We start from the raw sequence: 19,804 nt of genomic DNA on the forward strand, positions 1-19,804 counted from the left end.
ACAGGTTGAAAGTGTCAGTGAAAACACTTGCCAGTTGGTCAGCGCATGCACGGAGTTCACGTCCTGGTAATCCCACTGGCCTTGCGGCCTTGTGAATACTGACCTGTTTAAAGGTCTTGCTCACATTGGCTATGGAGAGGGAGATCACACAGTCATCTGGAACAGCTGGTGCTCTCATGCATGCTTCAGTATTGCTTGCCTCGATGCGCATATAGAAGTAATTTAGCTTGTCTGGTAGGCTCGTGTCACTGGGCAGCTCGCGGCTGTGCTTCCCTTTGTAGTCTGTAATAGTTTGCAAGTCATGACACATCCGACGAGCGACGGAGCAGGTGTAATAGGAATCAATCTTAGTCCTGTATTGACGCTTTGCCTGTATGATGATTCTTCGGAGGGCATAGCGGGATTTCTTATAAGTGTCCGGGTTAGAGTCCCGCTCCTTGAAAGCGGCAGCTCTATACCCTTTAGCTCAGTGTGAATGTTGCCTGTAATCCATGGCTTCTGGTTGGGGTATGTACGTACGGTCAATGTGGGGATGAAGTCAGATGCACTTATTGATGAAGCCAGTGACTGAAGTGGTGAACTCCTCAATGCCATCGGAAGAATCCCTGAACATATTCCAGTCTGTGCTAGCATAACAGTCCTGTAGCTTAGCATCTGCGTCATCTGACCACTTCCGTTTTGAGCGAGTCAATAGTACTTCCTGCTTTAGCTTTTCCTTGTAGGCAGGAATCAGGAGGATAGAGTTGTGGTAAGATTTGCCAAATGGAGTGCGAGGGAAAGCTTTGTATGCATCTCTGTATGCGGATTAAAAGGTGGTCTAGAAGTTTTTCCCCTTGGTTGCACAAGGAACATGCTGGTAGAAATTAGGTAAACCAGATTTAAGTTTCCTTGCATTACAGTCCCCGGCCACTAGATGAGCATTTTCTTGTTTTCTTGTGGCCTTACGCAGCCCGATGAGTGCGGTGTTAGTGCCAGCATCGGTTTGTGGTGGTAAATAGACAGCTATGAAACATATAGATGAAAACTCTTGGTAAATAGTGTGGTCTACAGCTTATCATGAAATGATCTACCTCAGGCGAGCAAAACCTTGAGACTTCACAAATAGACACAGACCGCCACCCCTTGTCTTACCGGAGGCAGTTGTTCTATCTTGCCTATGCACGGAAAACCCAGCCAGCTGTATGTTATCCATGTCGTCGTTCAGCCACTACTGTGTAAAATTTAAGTTATTACCGTTTTTAATATCCTGTTGGTAGGATCGTCTTGATTGGAGCTCATACAGTTTATTATCCAATGATTTCACGTTGGCTTATAGGACTGATGGTAGAGGCGGGTTAACCATTCGCCGTCGGATTCTTACAAGGCACCCCAACCTATGACCCCTTTATCTCAATCTCTTCTTCATGCGAATGACGGGGATTTGGGGCTTGTCCGGTGTCTAAAGTAAATCCTTCGTGTCCGCCTCGTTTTTGTGCGCAAGTGTTTGCGCCACAGCCTGTAGGTCCAGGTTGCGGGTCCGACTGTATTCTATACTGACTATTGCCAACCCAGACATTCTTTCCTGAGACATTATGCATTAAACTGTATGTCCATTGCGCTGCACACAATTTAAATTTAGTCTTGAATGATGCATGCCAAGATATACCAGAGATAAGGGACTGCTGATATTGCAACCACACAACTCAAATGCCGATTCACCAGTACGCTATGAACGAAATTGCAAACTGCTTTTTTTCGTCAAGTACTCAACAGTTGTATGTTGAAGAAGATAATCTGCTTGCCTCTGACAATTTTTTGGCTGTCCAGTATGCAGACAACCATTCCCGACTACACAGAGCTTCCTTCCTATATAGTTCATCTCTTTCCGTAATGTGTTGAGTGTCAATTAAAGATGTCACAGAACTGCTGTAGATTGAGTACTGCTAGTGAGACACTTTCTGAAAATGTGCTTTGCGGAACACTTTACAGAATCATCCCATTGTCTTTACCCCCAATATGATAAAGGATTAGGGATGGCGGATCTAATGGTGGATCTAACTGCACAGGTCGCCTATTTTTTGCAGGTAACCTATTTTCTCAAGTGATTTGTTTGACAATCAGATGAAAACATCACACAACAACCAGGATATATGAAACTGAGCCTGTGAAGACAGCAAAAAAAAAAGTACATGTTTACATGCCACAGCATGTCCTCTGTGTTTTTATGTGTATGACTCACGTCAGAGAGTTTGTAAAATTCAAGCTTAATCCTTTACTCACGTTACACATCCCAATCAGACACTCATAATGCACCTGTTTATATATCCTAGATAGGTGCTCCACTAGAGCCATCTCTGGGTTGGCATTATGCCCATTATCTTAACATTCGGCATCTTATCTGGGTTTCTCATAACTGGGATACAAGCTTTTTCGAGTTATTGTAAACGGGATGACGTTTATATGTGTCAACTAAAAAACAGAATATGTGGTTGAAAACTATGTCAGTGTCACCACACTCCCACCAAAAAGTCAAGTTTGGCAGACATGTTTTCAATGTCAGGGAAGTAGAAATTGAACTCACTGAGTTTGGATAACTGTGAGCTCACTATTTGCACCATAGGAGCTCTGTCAACATTACCTGTAGAAATATAGCCCACTGTAGGTGTCAAGCTGCTGGAAACAACTTATATCCCCATCTTCACATTTCCACTCCCAGAGTTTGTGATCTTCTTTATGAATCCACACACTTTGTCATACATCTTTAGGATGTGTTTTTCTTTAACTTGCACAGTTGTTCAGATTGATGAACACATCAGCAAGATGGGCACGGCGGGCTCCCCAGTCTGTGTCGTCGAACACAGCCACAAGAGAGTGTGTGAGTGCTCAGACAGAAAATCATTACTTCAGATCGCAGCTCAAAAAGCCTCTGTAGCGTTTTCCCTTTAGATAGCCAACGGACATCGGTGTTAAGCAGTAGCTGCTGGTGCTCAGTCCCACTGTCATCACAGAGCTTTTCAAACAGTCGGTGATTCAGAGGCCTGGACTGGATGGATAAAGTTCACTGCATCATTCAAAACATCATGTAACTCGGGACTCATTTTCTTGCTGGCCAATGCCTCTGTGAATGATAATGGGATTTACCTTCTTTGTGTGGGCAATTAATTATTTCACTCTCCCAGGTGTGCACACGAACACAGGATTTTCAATCCAGATTGTGCTCTGAGATAAAGCTGTCAATAATGTGAAACACGTTCTCCCCGTTAGCTTCTCGCATAACAGAATGTGCTCATTAATTTCCGAAATGTCTCAATCACAAAAACGCAATCAACTGGGCGAATCAGTAGATTCGTCCAACAACTGCAGAGAAAATTCACCACTCGACAATATTAACTTCATCGATCCTACGGCACACCATATTATTTGACAATGGAACAGTCTTCAGTACATCAGCTGCTGTCTTATAAATCATAGTTTCTGCGAGTACAACAGAAGCATGCGCTCTAGCGCACGGAGCAAACGATCAAGTGCACTTGGCACAAGCAGAGGATCAACCATTGAGCCAACGGGTAGACAGAGCAATGCAGACGCACCGAAACGAAACTAAAGAAGTAGGCCTATACATATAAAATAACTAGAGATTTCACACCAGTTGCCTCAGTAAATGTTTTCCTGCCTATTAAGATTTGTAATAACTTTAACATGTTTTTGGGGGTAATATTTTTCCCATTTTTTTTCTTCACATTTCTTAAAAATCATCCCACCTACCCCATGGGGACTGCCGAAGTACCCCTAGGGCTACGTTTACCCCCGGTTGGGAAACACTGCTCTAGAAGACTAAATTAAATAGTGCTCACCAGAATGTCTTACATGGATAGAATGCAGGGGCGCAACTTTGGATTTAGAAGTGTGGGGGACATACAGTGGGGAGAACAAGTATTTAAAACACTGCCGATTTTGCAGGTTTTCCTACTTACAAAGGATGTAGAGGTCTGTCATTTGTATCATAGGTACACTTCAACTGTGAGAGACGGAATCTAAAACAAAAATCCAGAAAATCACATTGTATGATTTTTAAGTATTTCATTAGCATTTTATTGCATGACATAAGTATTTGATCACCTACCAACCAGTAAGAATTCCGGCTCTCACAGACCTGTTAGTTTTTCTTTAAGAAGCCCTCCTGTTCTCCACTCATTACGTGTATTAACTGCACCTGTTTGAACTCGTTACCTGTATAAAAGACACCTGTCAAACAGACTCCAACCTGTCCACAATGGCCAAGACCAGAGAGCTGTGTAAGGACATCAGGGGTAAAATTGTAGACCTGCACAAGGCTGGTGGGCTACAGGACAATAGGCAAGCAGCTTGGTGAGAAGGCAACAACTGTTGGCGCAATTATTAGAAAATGGAAGAAGTTCAAGATGACGGTCAATCACCTCGGTCTGGGGCTCCATGCAAGATCTCACCTCGTGGGGCATCAATGATCATGAGAAGGTCAGGGATCAGCCCAGAACTACACGGCTGGACCTGGTCAATGACCTGAAGAGAGCTGGGACCACAGTCTCAAAGAAAACCATTAGTAACACACTACGCCGTCATGGATTAAAATCCTGCAGCGCACGCAAGGTCCCCTGCTCAAGCCAGCGCATGTCCAGGCCCGTCTGAAGTTTTGCCAATGACCATCTGGATGATCCAGAGGAGGAATGGGAGAAGGTATGTGGTCTGATGAGACAAAAATAGAGCTTTTTGGTCTAAACTCCACTCGCCGTGTTTGGAGGAAGAAGAAGGATCCAACCGTGAAGCATGGAGGTGGAAACATAATTCTTTGGGGATGCTTTTCTGCAAAGGGGACAGGACGACTGCACCGTATTGAGGGGAGGATGGATGGGGCCATGTATCGCGTGATCTTGGCCAACAACCTCCTTCCCTCAGTAAGAGCATTGAAGATGGGTCGTGGCTGGGTCTTCTAGTGAATGACCTGCAGAGAGCTGGGACCAAAGTAACAAAGCCTACACCAGCAAGGGCATTGAATATGAAACGTGGCTGGGTCTTTCAGCATGATAACGACCCGAAACACACAGCCAGGGCAACTAAGGAGTGGCTCCGTAAGAAGCATCTCAAGGTCCTGGAGTGGCCTAGCCAGTCTCCAGACCTGAACCCAATAGAAAATCTTTGGAGGGAGCTGAAGTCCGTATTGCCCAGCGACAGCCCCGAACCTGAAGGATCTGGAGAAGGTCTGTATGGAGGAGTGGGCCAAAATCCCTGCTGCAGTGTGTGCAAACCTGGTCAAGAACTACAGGAAACGTATGATCTCTGTAATTGCAAACAAAGGTTTCTGTACCAAATATTATGTTCTGCTTTTCTGATGTATCAAATACATATGTCATGCAATAAAATGCTAATTAATTACTTAAAAATCATACAATGTGATTTTCTGGATTTTTGTTTTAGATTCCGTCTCTCACAGTTGAAGTGTACCTATGATAAAAATTACAGACCTCTACATGCTTTGTAAGTAGGAAAACCTGCAAGGCAGTGTATCAAATACTTGTTCTCCCCACTGTATATTAAACACTCCAAACAGCCTACCTGACAGCTCGGAGGCGTCCACCTGGTCCTAAAGCACACAGTTGCCTTGTTTTGTATCACATTCCAGTGATAAAAATGGGGGGGACAAAAATGTCATTTCAGAATGTGGAGGGGACATGTCCCCAGTGAAAGTTGCGCCCCTGATAGAATGAATGCATTGGTAATATAGTTATCACTGGTAAAGTTGTCTGCTTTGTTTAGGGGCCCGGGTGAAAACGCAATAACTCCAAAACATTGGAAAGATTGTTCCCTTGCAAAATGGTAACATTTTTCCCAATATTTATTTTCTAAACATTTTTTTTACTCTTCCCACCTACCCCCTGGGGACTGCCGACATACCCCAGGTTGGGAAATATTGAGATAGAGGACTCATCTTTGTATCTGTGCCTTTATCGAGTCTGTGACAACATGGGCAGTTATAGCAACTCATAGGAATCCCCACCCAGTTTACTTCTTTAATATGGTGGAAGCCCTCAATGGCAATGCCAAAATAGAGGGCACATGGATATAACCTATCTCTCTATGACAACAGGCACAACTCAGCTATAAAGTAAAAAAATATATTCTCCAAAGTTGCCGAAATGCCATGTGCGTCCACTTATAGCAGTGCATTCGTAACAACCTAAACATTACGAAACTTAAATACGATCAAATAACCCCCATGTAGGAAATTAGCAATGACATTTTTTGTTGACAAATTCAACACTCATTGACCTCCATACCAAAATCCCTTACTTTGTGGGCTTACAGTGCCTTGCAAAAGTATTCACCCCCCTTGGCGTTTTTCCTATTTTGTTGCATTACAACCTGTAATTTAAATAGATTTTCATTTGGATTTCGTGTAATGGACATACACAAAATAGTCCAAATTGGTGAAGTGAAAAAAATTACTTGTTTCTAAAAAATGTTTTTTAAAGTGGTGCGTGCATATGTATTCACCCCCTTTGCCATGAAACCCCTAGATAAGATCTGGTGCAACCAATTACCTTCAGAAGTCACATAATTAGTTAGATTGCACACAGGTGGACTTTATTTAAGTGTCACATGATCTCAGTATATATACACCTGTTCTGAAAGGCCCCAGAGTCTGCAACACCACTAAGCAAGGGGCACCACCAAACAAGCGGCACCATGAAGACCAAGGAGCTCTCCAAAGAGGTCAGGGACAAAGTTGTGGAGAAGTAGAGATCAGGGTTGGGTTATAAAAAAATATTCAAAACTTTGAACATCCCACAGAGCACCATTAAATCCATTTTTTTTAAATGGAAGGAATATGGCACTACAACAAACCTGCCAAGAGAGGGCCGCCCACCAAAACTCACGGACCAGGCAAAGAGGGCATTAATCAGAGACGCAACAAAGAGACCAAAGATAACCCTGAAGGAGCTGCAAAGCTCCACAGCAGAGATCGGGGTATCTGTCCATAGGACCACTTTAAGCCGTACACTCCACAGAGCTGGGCTTTACGGAAGAGTGGCCAGAAAAAAAGCCATTGCTTAAAGATAAAAATAAGCAAACATGTTTGGTGTTTGACAAAAGGCATGTGGGAGACTCCCCAAACATATGGAAGAAGGTACTCTAGTCAGATGAGACTAAAATTGAGCTTTTTGGTCATCAAGGAAAAAGCTATGTCTGGCGCAAACCCAACATCTCTCATCACCTCGAGAACACCATCCCCACAGTGAAGCGTGGTGGCAGCATCATGCTGTGGGGATGTTTTTCATCGGCAGGGATTGGGAAACTGGTCAGAATTGAAGGAATGATGGATGGCGCTAAATACAGGGAAATTCTTTAGGGAAACCTGTTTCAGTCTTCCAGAGATTTGAGACTGGGACGGAGGTTCACCCTCCAGCAGGAGAAGGACCCTAAGCTTACTGCTAAAGCAACACTTGAGTGGTTTAAGGGGAAACATTTAAATGTATTGGAATGACCTAGTCAAAGCCCAGACCTCAATCCAATTGAGAATCTGTGGTATGACTTAAAGATTGCTGTATACCAGCGGAACCCATCCAACTTGAAGGAGTTGGAGCAGTTTTGCCTTGAAGAATGGGCAAAAATCCAAGTGGCTAGATGTGCCAAGCTTCTAGAGACATACCACAAGAGACTTGCAGCTGTAATTGCTGCAAAAGGTGGCTCTACAAAGTATTGCCTTTGGGGGGTGAATACTTATGCACGCTCAAGTTTTCAGTTTTTTTTGTCTTATTTTTTTCAAAGTGGTAGGCATGTTATGTAAATCAAATGATACAAAGCCCCCAAAAATCTATTTTAATTCCAGGTTGTAAGGCAACAAAATAGGAAAAATGCCAAGGGGGAGAATACTTTCGCTAGCCACTGTATTTTATGAATGACATAACATGTGGAACAATGACAAGAAAGCAATGCTAAGACCTCCAAAAATATTTTTGTGTGTATGCATTCAATATACAGTGCATGGTACATGTTAGTTTATTATGTACACATTGGTAGCTAAAAGCTGAAAATCAGAACCACCATCAACAAGATTATTTTACAATGCAATCTTTTATTCTGTCTGTTTGTGTCATGTTTTTCAAGAGAAAGAGAATAATGCAATAGTCTACATTGGATGTTTGTTGTCAATGGATTTTGTATTTTCTTTTGGCAAGATATTGTTTGAAACAGTTATGATAGATAACACAAATGTCAAATCTAGAATTTCAGGAATGTGACCCCAACAACTTGTCCATGGCGGTGTTTTAGAACTCTCTTATGACATGTTGAATTCTCCAGTTTTGCCCAGTGCATTGTTGGATGACCAGCATATAGTATGAGTTTTGTCCCTGGGCAATCTCAAGACACCTATTTGTGTGTGTGTTCCTGATGGCTTGACCCTGGAAAAACAAATGTATATATAAAATAACTTTGGATGAACTTTACATGCTTGTTAAGTGAATGCTGTTATGAATAAGGCTTTGATGGAACTGTGTTTGGGTGTGGTGCATAGACCACTGTTCTAGAGCACGGTTTGGACAGAACCGAGTTAAGGAAACCCTGCTCCAGAAGATAGCTCTAAAATGTATGATCTTGACCCACAAGTCTGATTACAGGTTACCTGTTGGAAGTCCCAGTGCTTGTGTAGTCCCCTCTCCGTCGCCAGTTTACAATCATGCAGCGTTGGTATATTTCCAGTGCCAGGATCCACTAGACACCGGTTGTTGTTGTACTTGTGAGACTTAATCCCACCCACGTAGATCTCCCCATCAGTGTTGTAATAACATTGCTGTGGATAAGAACATTATTCAACAGACAGGGAGAACGGATTGTTTGGCACAATACACATACATAGAATACAAACATACCTGTGGTTGATAGAAATGACATCCATAAAGGAGGGGTATATTCCCAGGGACAGTCCCCTCATCAATACAATGGCTCTGCAGGAGGTCATTCTGCAGCTGGAGGTGCAAGAAGAAGGTGTGTTTAGGCAAGAATATTTGGTGGTACACTAATTCCCTCTTTACACTATCGTGCCCAGCCAAACCAAACTGTACCGGCTCTTGATATTTTCTTTTCACATTGCCCTTTAAACCATGGTGGATGTGTAAACAGGCCTTCTCAATACAGGTAGGTTTGGCTCCATAGTTTGAAACAGTAGACAGTATGCTATGCGTTCACTAAGAAGATCTGTTTCCATGACTGCTGCATTTAGACTGGCAGCTCAATACTGATTTGTAAAACAAAAATTGCGATGATTTTTTTTTTTTTTTTTGACAAATCAGATCAGCTCTGAAAAAGATCTGATGTGATTGGTCAAAAGATCAAGATGTCTAAACGCAGCCTGATTGTTTCGTTTTATGACTGCTTAATAAAAATCCACCATCAAATTAGAACATTTGATTGTTACAACTGTTTGTCATAGTGTGTCTTTGTTTTAGTGTGCTGCTACTGCAACCATGAAAATAATGGAATGGAATTATATATAGTTAGACCTTAAAACTCATTTGGTTAAACATTGTTTGGCATTTACCTAGCAAATTTCAGAGTTATAAAGAGTTGTCAAAGTTATAATTCTAAACATTGTATTAATCTGGTGAGGGACTTAGTAATAATGTATCCCTTACTCCTCCATAGGCCACTAGCTCCTCCCAGGTGGCTAGTGTAGGATACACATTATCCAGGTACCACTTGAAGGGCTTACATTCAAGCTTTTCTCTGAGCTTCTTCCTCTCTGACACATCACCGATATCAATCCCATGATCCTAGGAGGCATACATCACAAAAATAATACTGTTAGAAAAACATCTCATCAAAATGATTTCCACAGGCTATTTATAGGAAAGAAAGATTGTCTTGTTTTTTCGTTGCTCGACCCACAGTGGTTTATGGGCAATTCCAGTCAGTGTAATCCCGTTTCCATGGAATTGCCCTCATCTCAATTTCCCTACCTTCAACGGAAGATTCCAAGCAATGTTCACATTACTTTTGTAGTCATCCATCCAGATCGCAGCTACCCTCAGTGCATTCCTTCTCATGATGTAACTCAGGTCAGGTGCGTAAGGTTTGTGTGCCCTCTCAATGTGTGCGATCTTAGAACAAGGCACTACCTCTATGCTTCCTCCACACAGCCACACCTGGAATAAAACAGACCAGATCACCGCAAAATGTTATTGAAGATATGAGACAAAACATACTCTGATATGTGCTTGTAAAATGACACAAATCTAATACATACCCAACTGAGGACAATTTCCTTAGCTACTTGACATCAGATATTGTAATTTGTGCAGCCATTACGCCATGGTAACCAGCTCAACCTACCCTGATCCCCAGCTCAACATTCTCTCCTCCATAGATTTTCATTCCACCATCAAGTACCCCAATCTCTCCAAGGAAAAGTCGATGTGCCACAAAAATACCCATGACAGAAGGACTCCTATAAAAAGAAAAGTCAGTGAGTGATTATGTGGAACCAACCAGCAAGTAAAAGCACTGCTACAAGAAGCAGGAGCTACAACAGACACACAATACACATCATTGAAATCAATTCTACACTGAAAAAACATGCAACAATTTCAACGATTTTACCGAGTTACAGTTCATATAAGGAAATCAAGTCAATTGTTCACTGTAGCTTATGCCTGCCCATACCAAAACCCCACCGCCACCATTGGGCACTGTTCACAAAACGCTCAACCCACACGACACCATACACACTGTCTGCCATCTGCCTGGTACAGTTGAAACCCGTATTCATCTGTGAAGAGCACACTTCTCCAGCTTGCCAGTGGTCATCGAAGGTGAGCATTTGCCCACTGAAATCAGTCACGATGCCAAACTGCAGTCAGGTCAAGACCCTGGTAAGGACGATGAGCACGTAGATGAGCTTCCCTGAGACCGTTTCTGACAGTTTGTGCAGAAATGTTTTGGGTTGTGCAAACCCACAGTTTCATCAGCAATCTGGGTAGCTGGTCTCAGACGAACCCGCAGGTGAAGAAGCCAGATGTGGAGGTCCTGGGCTGGCATGGTTACATGTGGTCTGTGGTTGTGAGGCTGGTTGGATGCACTGCCAAATTCTCTAAAACGACGTTGAAGGTGGCTTATGGTAGAGAAATGAACATTAAATTATCTGGCAACAGCTCTGGTGGAAATTCCTGCAGTCAGCATGCCAATTGCACGCTGCCTCAAAACTTGAGACATCTGTGGCATTGTGTTGTGTGACAAACTGCACATTTTAGAGTGGTCTTTTATTGTCCCCAGCACAAGGAGCACCCGTGTAATGATCATACTGTTTAATCAGATTCTTGATATGCCACACCTGTCAGGTGGATGGATTATCTTGGCAAATGAGAAATGCTCACTAAAAGGATGTAAAGAAATGTGTGTATAAAAATTGAGAGAAATAAGCTTTTTGTGTGTATGGAAAATTTCTGGGATCTTTTATTTCAGCTCATGAAACATGGGACCAACACATTACATGTTGCATTTATATTTTTGTTCAGTGTACATGGTATTCTTCTGCAATTCCTATTGACTGCTACTAATTAATACAGAACATATGAGACAATAAGTCTCATAGTGATGGGGCTGGATGCTACATAGTGGACGTCACTTACTTCCCTGGTTGTGATTCATCATGGAGCTCGTTCCACTCTGGTCTGAAGGACTCGTACATGCACCACAGGGGCCAGTCAAAACCGTGTGCATTGGCCCAGTAATGCTCCACCTGCAGGTCATCAAAACCGACCTTGTCAAACACCGGAGTCACCACAGTGGTCCTGTCTGCTTTGATCCTGGCCAGCAGTGGCTCTGCCCTGTAAGCGTGGACAACAACAAAAGTCAATCAATCAAAGACAAGCAGACAGATGATGCCCAAGTAATGTATGGGAAACACCATACACACATGGCACTTACCACCCCACGTTGACTTCAATGTGAGCATCCAGAATGGCCACTGTATCGGCGGTGGCGTGCTCCCACCCTGAGATGCGGGCTTGAGTCAGTCCCATCTGCTGCTTGTGTCTCACCCTTTTTATAAGGCCCGGCCTTTCCTTGTGGATGAGCTTTATGTAGGCAGCTAGCTTTTCTCCCAGGTCTTCTGTGGAGAGAAGAGATTCATAATCAAGACTATAGACAAATACTTCCTCCACTAGTAATGTGGTCCCGTGTGGCTCAGTTGGTAGAGCATGGCGCTTGCAACGCCAGGGTTGTGGGTTCATTCCCCACGGGGGGACCAGGATGAATATGTATGAACTTTCCAATTTGTAAGTCGCTCTGGATAAGAGTGTCTGCTAAATGACTTAAATGTAAATGTAATGGAATGGTGACTGTGAGATGCACCATTGGAGCTGTGGTCGTCCACCAGAATGATTTCTCTCAGCAGGTGTTCAGGGGTTCGGTTGATGATGCTGCAGATTGCCCTCTTAATGACAGACAGAGCCTCGTCCAGGTAGATCAATACCACAGCAATACTAGGAAGGTCCTTGGGGTATGTCTTCTGCAAACATCTGAGTGTTGAGAGATTATTTAGAAGGCATACCACCACCTGTGCTTTGTGTCTTACCATTTATCAGACAGTAATATTTAAATGTCCTCCTCATTTCATCAAGTCATGACCAAGCAGCGTAGTTACGGTCATGACCATAGCAAAGTTACAGTCCTGATTACAGTTGGTTTAACCTGTTGTCTCGTGTATCTGGCAGCTCTCTGTTGAGTGGCAGTTGGTCACTCAAGAAGACGTTGTATCCATATCTCTGGAACAGGGCCTCGGCCTCTCTCTGCTCCTCCTCTGAGAGGTCATCACCCCACTTTGTTAACAGGTAGGAGTTGGGATACAACTTGGGCACCACCATCTTCTTTGCCTCTGTTACCACAACTTCGTCCCTTGTTGGGGGGTCTTTCTGATATTTAGATTCTATTAATTCGGCTGTGGACAAAATGCTCACAGGTATTACTGATGCCACTGAGGAAAACTATGTGTCAATGTTATTGGCATGAGTGCCATCTATCAGTAGAAGACTAACAACAATACGAACCAATTCCCTTTTGTTCTTAAGTAACACTTCATTTTACAGTATTTCTGAGTCACTGGCAGATTCATTTAATGATTGACTGACAATGACTGTATTATTTTAGCTCATATGCAGAAGCATATTACCCATGCAACATAACATAAATATTGCAGAAATGCATTACAAGAGTCACAATCCCCCAAAAAATCACTGTGCATATTGTCATGTCATGTACTTCAGTAAAGAATACTGAAATGCAAAGAATGTATGTCAAGATGGCGATTGAGAACACTTACATAGAAACACTTACATAGTTTGTTGATGTTCTTTTCAATTCTCTCCAGTCTCGTCATCAGCACAGTATTCTGATCCTTGGCAGTCTCTTTTTGGTGAAGCCTTTTTGTATTGGAAGTGGAACTCACTGCCTGTTTCATATAGACAATATACATGATGAGTGGAATAATGGCTCCAAAAGTGATTCCCACTCCTCGCAGGACGTTGAGCTTCATTGCTACCTGTCGACAACAAGCCTGGTTATGTCCCTTTGTCATATACATTGATTCGGTAACTGTGCCCTCTAAAGACGTTACAACTCCCTCCATGTAATGCCATAAAATACTTCTTATCTAATCAACAAAGGATACATGTGCCTATTAAAAAAAAGAAAGCGAATCACCATTGATTTACTTAATTAACAGTTATGGAGAGTTGACAAGGTAGATCAACTGTTAAAATAACACATTACAAAGAAAAGGCACAATAATTTAATACCAAGATTTCAACAGCCACGCTGTCTTCATCAGGGTATAATGGCAAACACTGCGGGTCACTAGTTTATATAGTGTCAAAGGACACATACACAGATGTCTGTAATCATGGCCGGCTGTGGCTTGATTTCATTGTTTGATTTACAAATATCAATAGTACATATACAAAAGCATGAATGGATAACATACATTCATAAACAATTAGGCTACATCATTTAGGCCTACAAACACAAGCATGATTACACAAACACACATGTTAAGACCAGATATGTTATGTAGAACATCATTGATAATTGCTGAGGGAAACGTGGACATAACAGTTGAAATCTTATCAGTTGGTGTGTAGTGGAACTGTGGGAGGGGCTCCATAAAAACAGATAGTGAGTTACTGGAGGAAAGAATAGATTGCTGAACCTTGCTGACTCAAAGTCCTGAAACACCGTTCAGATGGTGGTTTCAAAGTACATCTCCTCAATAAATAGTGATGCACATGTTACGTTACATGGGAGTGTGTTAAGGTGACTGATTATTTAGACTTAATATTTTTTTTGCTACACAATGAATGCTGTTTTAATGGATCCATGGAATCATAATGACAAAATAGTTTTAGACGATCATCTGTTATTTATTTATGTACAGAGTATTTGTAAAAGAAGACAGCACAGTTGTATAGGAGGATCAGCCTGTGGCTATGGTGGTGGTGTTGGGCAGTCAGACAAGACGGGCTACTCAATAGTTGACTGTCTTGGCTGGCTTGGTATCGGCCAACTCAGCCTCCAAGAAGCGGAAGCGGCGATGGCGACGCAGGACCTCGATAGCCTTCTGCTCTATGGAGGCAGGGATAATGCCTAGGTCCTCCAAGCCAGGAAGCCCTGGATACTTCATATCTGTGGTATGGAACTGGAACAAACACATTCAGGTCATTACACAAATCCAAGAGAAAGTTTAAACATGTTTCCTTCATTCACATTTCTTCAACATGTGGCCCCAAAAACATGAAAGAAAATTCCAATTTACCTTAATTTGTATAAAATTTGCTTTTTACAAAGATGCTTATAATTTGCTGTTTATGTTGCATTTTCTTACTCGATCTACTTTGTCAGGAGTTGTCCAAGGCTCGAATGGGTTCATTGCAAAGAAACGTGCAACAAGACTGAAACCAGAGATAAAGGAAAGACATGTTTATCATAACGTATCTGATAGTATTGCATTTAAAATACCGACAGGTTCCTTGTTCCTTGCCACCTCACATCCACTGGTCAAACTTGATAAGGCTTTTTGTGTTCTAAACATACTAACAGCTTGGCACACCACTTCATCAGTCATCCTATAATAGTACGTACACAGTTAATTTTCCTCCCGAGGGCCATTTAAGATACCATGCAGAACCAGAAGCCGGTGCATACTCACTGATAGAGAGGGCGTGGGAGAGGGTAGGGCACAAAGGGCCTGTGTGCCACAGCATACACGTACTCCACCAGGTCATGAAGGAGATAACGGTTTGGTCTGTGTGGCAGGAAAACAAAACTAACCAAAAGACTGACAAACATTTTGGTTGCTACATCTCTAAATTCTGCTGGTTGACGTTTCTAAATAATGTACTGCATGTGTGAACATGAAACTGCCATTACACAATCATATATTTTATTCCACACCCTGGGTGAGTACAAGATACAAACCCATGCAATAAAGCAACTCATCTAGTCGATGAACAGTCGTTTTTATGATTTATACTAGGTTCACCTAGTTGTTGATAATGAGCAGTTCAAATTAATGGATAGAATTTTACTTAATTTCCTGAACTGACTGGAAACGCAATTGACATCCCTAAAAAACAGCCAAAAGTCAAGCCCATTTCAAGTCCTTACCCAACTAGTGCATATGTCTTGCCATTGGCATCAGGGTCCTTGATGGCGTTGATGATAGCCTTGGCCACATCCACCACCTGAAAAGAGCAGACAGAGTGAGTCTTGAGTAACAGACATGGCTGACATCATGAGATCAGACACACTCACATGAACAGGCTGCTTCACCGTCTTCTTCCCCATGGAGATGAGAGGCACAGCTTTCCCAAACCAGCGCATGTCTGTGCAACAAAGGAAAAAACAAACATTCAAACAATGACTGAACTCATCCCCTTTTAAACAATAATAGCATTGCATAAAGACCAATTGGAGCCGATGTAGCACGATAAAAAAATCATTATTTTGGTTTGTTTTGCCAATACACTGAACATTCAACTATGCAATAGCCCCCTCAACAGTTTGCAGTCCTATACAGTCAACAGAGGCTGTGTAATTATGCCAACATATTCCCACAAATACAGACACTGTCTACTTAAGAGTTCTGACAGATCACATTTAAATCTTATTTAACTTTTTAACCGTTTTTACTCTGGGCCACGCGGAAATTAACTATGCTCTGCTTATTTACTGGCAAAATGGTTGAAGAATCTGTCCTCCCTTCCAAACATCTCAGCAGGCTTCATGATGATGGCATCAGGAAATTCATCTCTCACAGCCGTCTCACCTACTGCCTACAAGGTTACATTACACACATTACATGATATTGCTCCACAATGACATGCCAGAAAGAAATATGTCCAAGAAAGAGAGTTCAACAGAGCTCTGCATTAGCCAGTACCTTATTCCTAAGGTATTTGGAGGGGCTGCGGATGTCAGCGTTGAGGTGAGATATATGGATCAGCTTTGTGATGCCTGCCTCCCGGGTGGCTTTGGCAATCTGCTGAGGGATGCTCACGTAGGTGTCCTCAAAGGGATAGTTCCTTTATACAGATAGAAAGAGGAAGAACAGAACACTGAGTAAAGCCAAGTACAACAAACGTTTCGCAGAAAGTCATAATATAAGTGTTCCTAATGGTGGAAGCAGGGTTGAGGTTCTTTGCTCCACTAAGGAGTAATTCAAGCCTCTGGTGTAGTTAAAAGTAGGTTGATTCATATAGTGATGGAGTAACTCTTTATGTGAATGTTCACCACCAGTGGGTTCTTTTTAGGAACCATGTACTTTTCTAAAATATGTTTGTGTATACTGTCAGTTGGGCCATACTTGGTTTCCCACTCTCGTCCCACCAGGTTGATGACCACATTGGAGTGAGCCAATGCTTTTCTGATAGAATCCTTGTTCCTGGCATCCCACTCCTGAAATATAGCAAGGCGGAGTGCACATATGAGGCTTGAGGGTAACCTGGCATGAGAAAAACCAACACTTAGCTAACAAATGAAGAGATTTGAAAGTGAAGTGATTAATGACATCACATCTGATAAATTGTATTTTTCTCACCATAAAGATGATCTGTCCTAGATCCCCCATGGGCCTGAGATACATGAGGTCATACTGGTCACACCGGTGAGGAATCACAATCTGAGAACCCATACGACCTACAAAACCACCAGACAGGTCAACAAACACATAACTGCGCCATAGGAAACACAAGTATGCAGTCACTGCAGTGTAAACAAAGAGGATTGTCACAAAACCAAAGAAATTAATGCATCCCTCACAATCACATATAAACATAAGAAATAAGTTGAAGAAGACCACAGAGCTGCCATGTTTAAAAAAAAAAGTTTTTATTTAACTAGGCAAGTCAGTTAAGAATAAATTCTTATTTACAATGACGGCCTACCAAAAGGCAAAATACCTCCTGCGGGTACGGGGGCTGGGATAAAAAATAAATAAATAAAATATAAATATAGGACAAAACACACATCACGACAAGAGACAACACAACACTACAAAAAGAGAAACCTAAGACAACAACATAGCAAGGCAGCAACACAACATGGCAACAACATGGTAGCAACACAACATGACAACATGGTAGCAACACAACATGACAACAACATGGNAGCAACACAACATGACAACAACATGGTAGCAACACAACATGACAACAACATGGTAGCAACACAACATGACAACAACATGGTAGCAACACAACATGGTCATTTGAAAGGTTATTATCTGAAGGCATCGGGACTGATGATGGTGAAACTCACCCAGGCGGTTGACAACATATCTTCCCAGGAAGCCGGTGGCTCCGAAGACTGTGGCTGCTACCCCACTGGAGGAGGAGCGCCCCCCTTTCCCTCTGGGGATGACAGCATGGTGGACCGTTCTCTGCTGGACTGTCACAGGGACGGCTGATAGCACCACAGGGGAGCAGGAACCTGCAGGGGGGAGCAGTACAAGCAGAGGGGGTGGGGTATCTCTGATGGTTGTACTGTATTCGAACTGCCAACATCACAAATGATCAACCAACCAAAAACATAGGCCTTCTTAGCAAAAATGTCTGTGGCACAAACTGATATCTGATATATGACATATTGCTAGAAATTAGACAACTAACGTTAGTCGTATTCGTAAGCAAGAGTTAGCTAACCGGCTAACTTAGGTCATATCACAAAAAGAGTCACAGAGGGTAGCAATGTCGCTTAAAAACTATTCTGTGTTCAGATTAAACATTCTTTCAACTATCTCTCAACAGTGCAGTTATCGGTGCATTTCTATCATCTAAAAGTGCATGTCTTGTGTTACTCACTTGAAAACCTGGGAAGGACACTCGCAGGACGTCTAACGAGCGCAGCGGCCGCCATGTTTCTTCTCTAAAAGCGCTTCTTGGTACGGCAAGTTAGAAGGGTCTGGGTTTTGCGTGAGTTAATAGATTCGTTTGTTTGAGAGCGTTATAATTTCAACATGTTGGCAATGTAACAGTATTTTGCTATATTGTAATCACTATTCTGAAATATAACCAGCCAGCCAGGGACTAACCTAACATATCAGGCGTAAACTATAAATACTGTATATATATATAAATATATATATTGTTCCCACTTATATTCTCATCCAATAGTGTAACTCTTTAATCTTTTGTGACTAAGCTAGGTTTCCATCCCATTGGCGACAGATTTTCAATCGAATATTCTAAAATCCGTATAAAAACAATATGCTCATTTTCCCACCAGAGATGTGTTTCCATCAAATTGACTTGTTGGGGATAAAAGCTGTGAGTGATGACGTAGTCCACAAACAAATACCTTTCGCGGTAAAATTCCCATGTAACGAATAAAAAATACAAGTTAAATGGGTTTCCATCGCATTTCCAACTCTACTGATGGTTTTCTCACCAAAAAATGTTGCGTGAAATAGAGTGTGCTCACACTGGTATTTGCACGTGCTCTCTAGTCTAGCCAACATCTCGCAAATATAGTGCAGGTAGGCCATAGCCCATGATGAGATTATTATGGACTAAAAAGTGAGTTTATTTTTATTTGTCAAACGGCAGCCAAGCATCGATGTTCATGTAACCAGAATAAGACCCTCGATGTTTATTGGAAAGGAGCATCAAGCTCATCATCTTCAGTAGCGGGGTGTGGGTAAAATCATAGGGGAAGCCAGGAAAGAAAAAAGACATAGGCTATTACAATCTATGTGTTGTGATTGTTTGCTCTATAATGTGTTAGTTCATATGCCCTGACACCGTGATATAGGCCTATAGGAATAAGGCTGAGACAATAAGAAGACACAGTGGCAGAATAAATTCAACTACATCTTTGTTTCATCACAAAACCGGAGAGCAACTTCTGTCCGGTGAAGTCCACAAAACATATTGTATGTAACAAACAATTACCTACAGCATAGTCAAGTAAGGTAATGTTTCCAAAATGTTCGGTCTACTAAACAACTATTGATTTAAAACAACGCAGAGTTATCGAAGTCGCAAAGAAAACAGGCGCTGCCTCAACTATTCCAGCACCATTGCAACTTCAACATTTCAACATCATCTGATCACCTATGCTTAGTCTAATACAGTGACAACTAAAATATACCAAAAACGATTTAGTCCAATCAATTTAAGCTAAATATGATGTGGCTGTCCATGGTACTGATTTATCTGTGTGTGTTGTGTGCGTGAGTGCTTGCTTGTAGAAAAAAAAACAGGTTGACTCACCCTACTTGTACAGACATGCCAATGCCATCCTC

The 19,804-nt window shown here is 42.1% G+C and overlaps 2 protein-coding genes across 2 annotated transcripts; both read right to left on the reverse strand.

Moving 5' to 3' along the window:
* Nucleotides 1–8,069: 8,069 nt before the first annotated feature.
* LOC111962619 (probable polypeptide N-acetylgalactosaminyltransferase 8) lies at nt 8,070–13,677 on the reverse strand. The gene is made up of 11 exons (XM_023985837.2): nt 13,345–13,677; nt 12,703–12,949; nt 12,364–12,530; nt 11,938–12,121; nt 11,640–11,837; nt 10,345–10,459; nt 9,972–10,157; nt 9,648–9,785; nt 8,886–8,981; nt 8,639–8,806; nt 8,070–8,417 (listed from the first exon to the last, which is right to left on the reverse strand). The coding sequence occupies exons 1-11, from the start codon at nt 13,634–13,636 to the stop codon at nt 8,283–8,285; spliced, it is 1,926 nt and encodes a 641-aa protein (XP_023841605.1). The 5' UTR covers nt 13,637–13,677; the 3' UTR covers nt 8,070–8,282.
* Nucleotides 13,678–13,782: 105 nt separating this feature from the next.
* Nucleotides 13,783–18,464, reverse strand: LOC111962622 (NADH dehydrogenase [ubiquinone] 1 alpha subcomplex subunit 9, mitochondrial). The gene is made up of 11 exons (XM_023985840.2): nt 18,363–18,464; nt 17,821–17,991; nt 17,102–17,199; nt 16,868–16,959; nt 16,445–16,586; nt 16,235–16,337; nt 15,817–15,887; nt 15,670–15,746; nt 15,212–15,307; nt 14,888–14,954; nt 13,783–14,701 (listed from the first exon to the last, which is right to left on the reverse strand). Exons 1-11 carry the CDS (start codon nt 18,415–18,417, stop codon nt 14,531–14,533), a joined length of 1,143 nt encoding a protein of 380 aa, XP_023841608.1. The 5' UTR covers nt 18,418–18,464; the 3' UTR covers nt 13,783–14,530.
* Nucleotides 18,465–19,804: the final 1,340 nt, after the last annotated feature.

The sequence above is a fragment of the Salvelinus sp. IW2-2015 genome, linkage group LG4q.1:29, assembly GCF_002910315.2.
Source record: "Salvelinus sp. IW2-2015 linkage group LG4q.1:29, ASM291031v2, whole genome shotgun sequence".
In the NCBI taxonomy this organism is placed as follows: domain Eukaryota; kingdom Metazoa; phylum Chordata; class Actinopteri; order Salmoniformes; family Salmonidae; genus Salvelinus; species Salvelinus sp. IW2-2015.

Bases quoted from the DNA above. Each gene is read 5' to 3' on its own strand.
- LOC111962619 (XM_023985837.2), bottom strand. From the start codon at position 13,636: ATGGAGGGAGTTGTAACGTCTTTAGAGGGCACAGTTACCGAATCAATG. The intron at 12,122-12,363 runs GTGCATCTCACA...TTCTCTCCACAG, and splicing joins GGACGACCACAGCTCCAATG to AAGACCTGGGAGAAAAGCTA. The intron at 8,807-8,885 runs GTATGTTTGTAT...TCTTATCCACAG, and splicing joins GTCATTTCTATCAACCACAG to CAATGTTATTACAACACTGA.
- LOC111962622 (XM_023985840.2), bottom strand. From the start codon at position 18,417: ATGGCGGCCGCTGCGCTCGTTAGACGTCCTGCGAGTGTCCTTCCCAGG. The intron at 17,200-17,820 runs GTGAGTTTCACC...GTGGTTTTGTAG, and splicing joins ATATGTTGTCAACCGCCTGG to GTCGTATGGGTTCTCAGATT. The intron at 16,960-17,101 runs GTGAGAAAAATA...GCTATATTTCAG, and splicing joins TAGGACAGATCATCTTTATG to GAGTGGGATGCCAGGAACAA.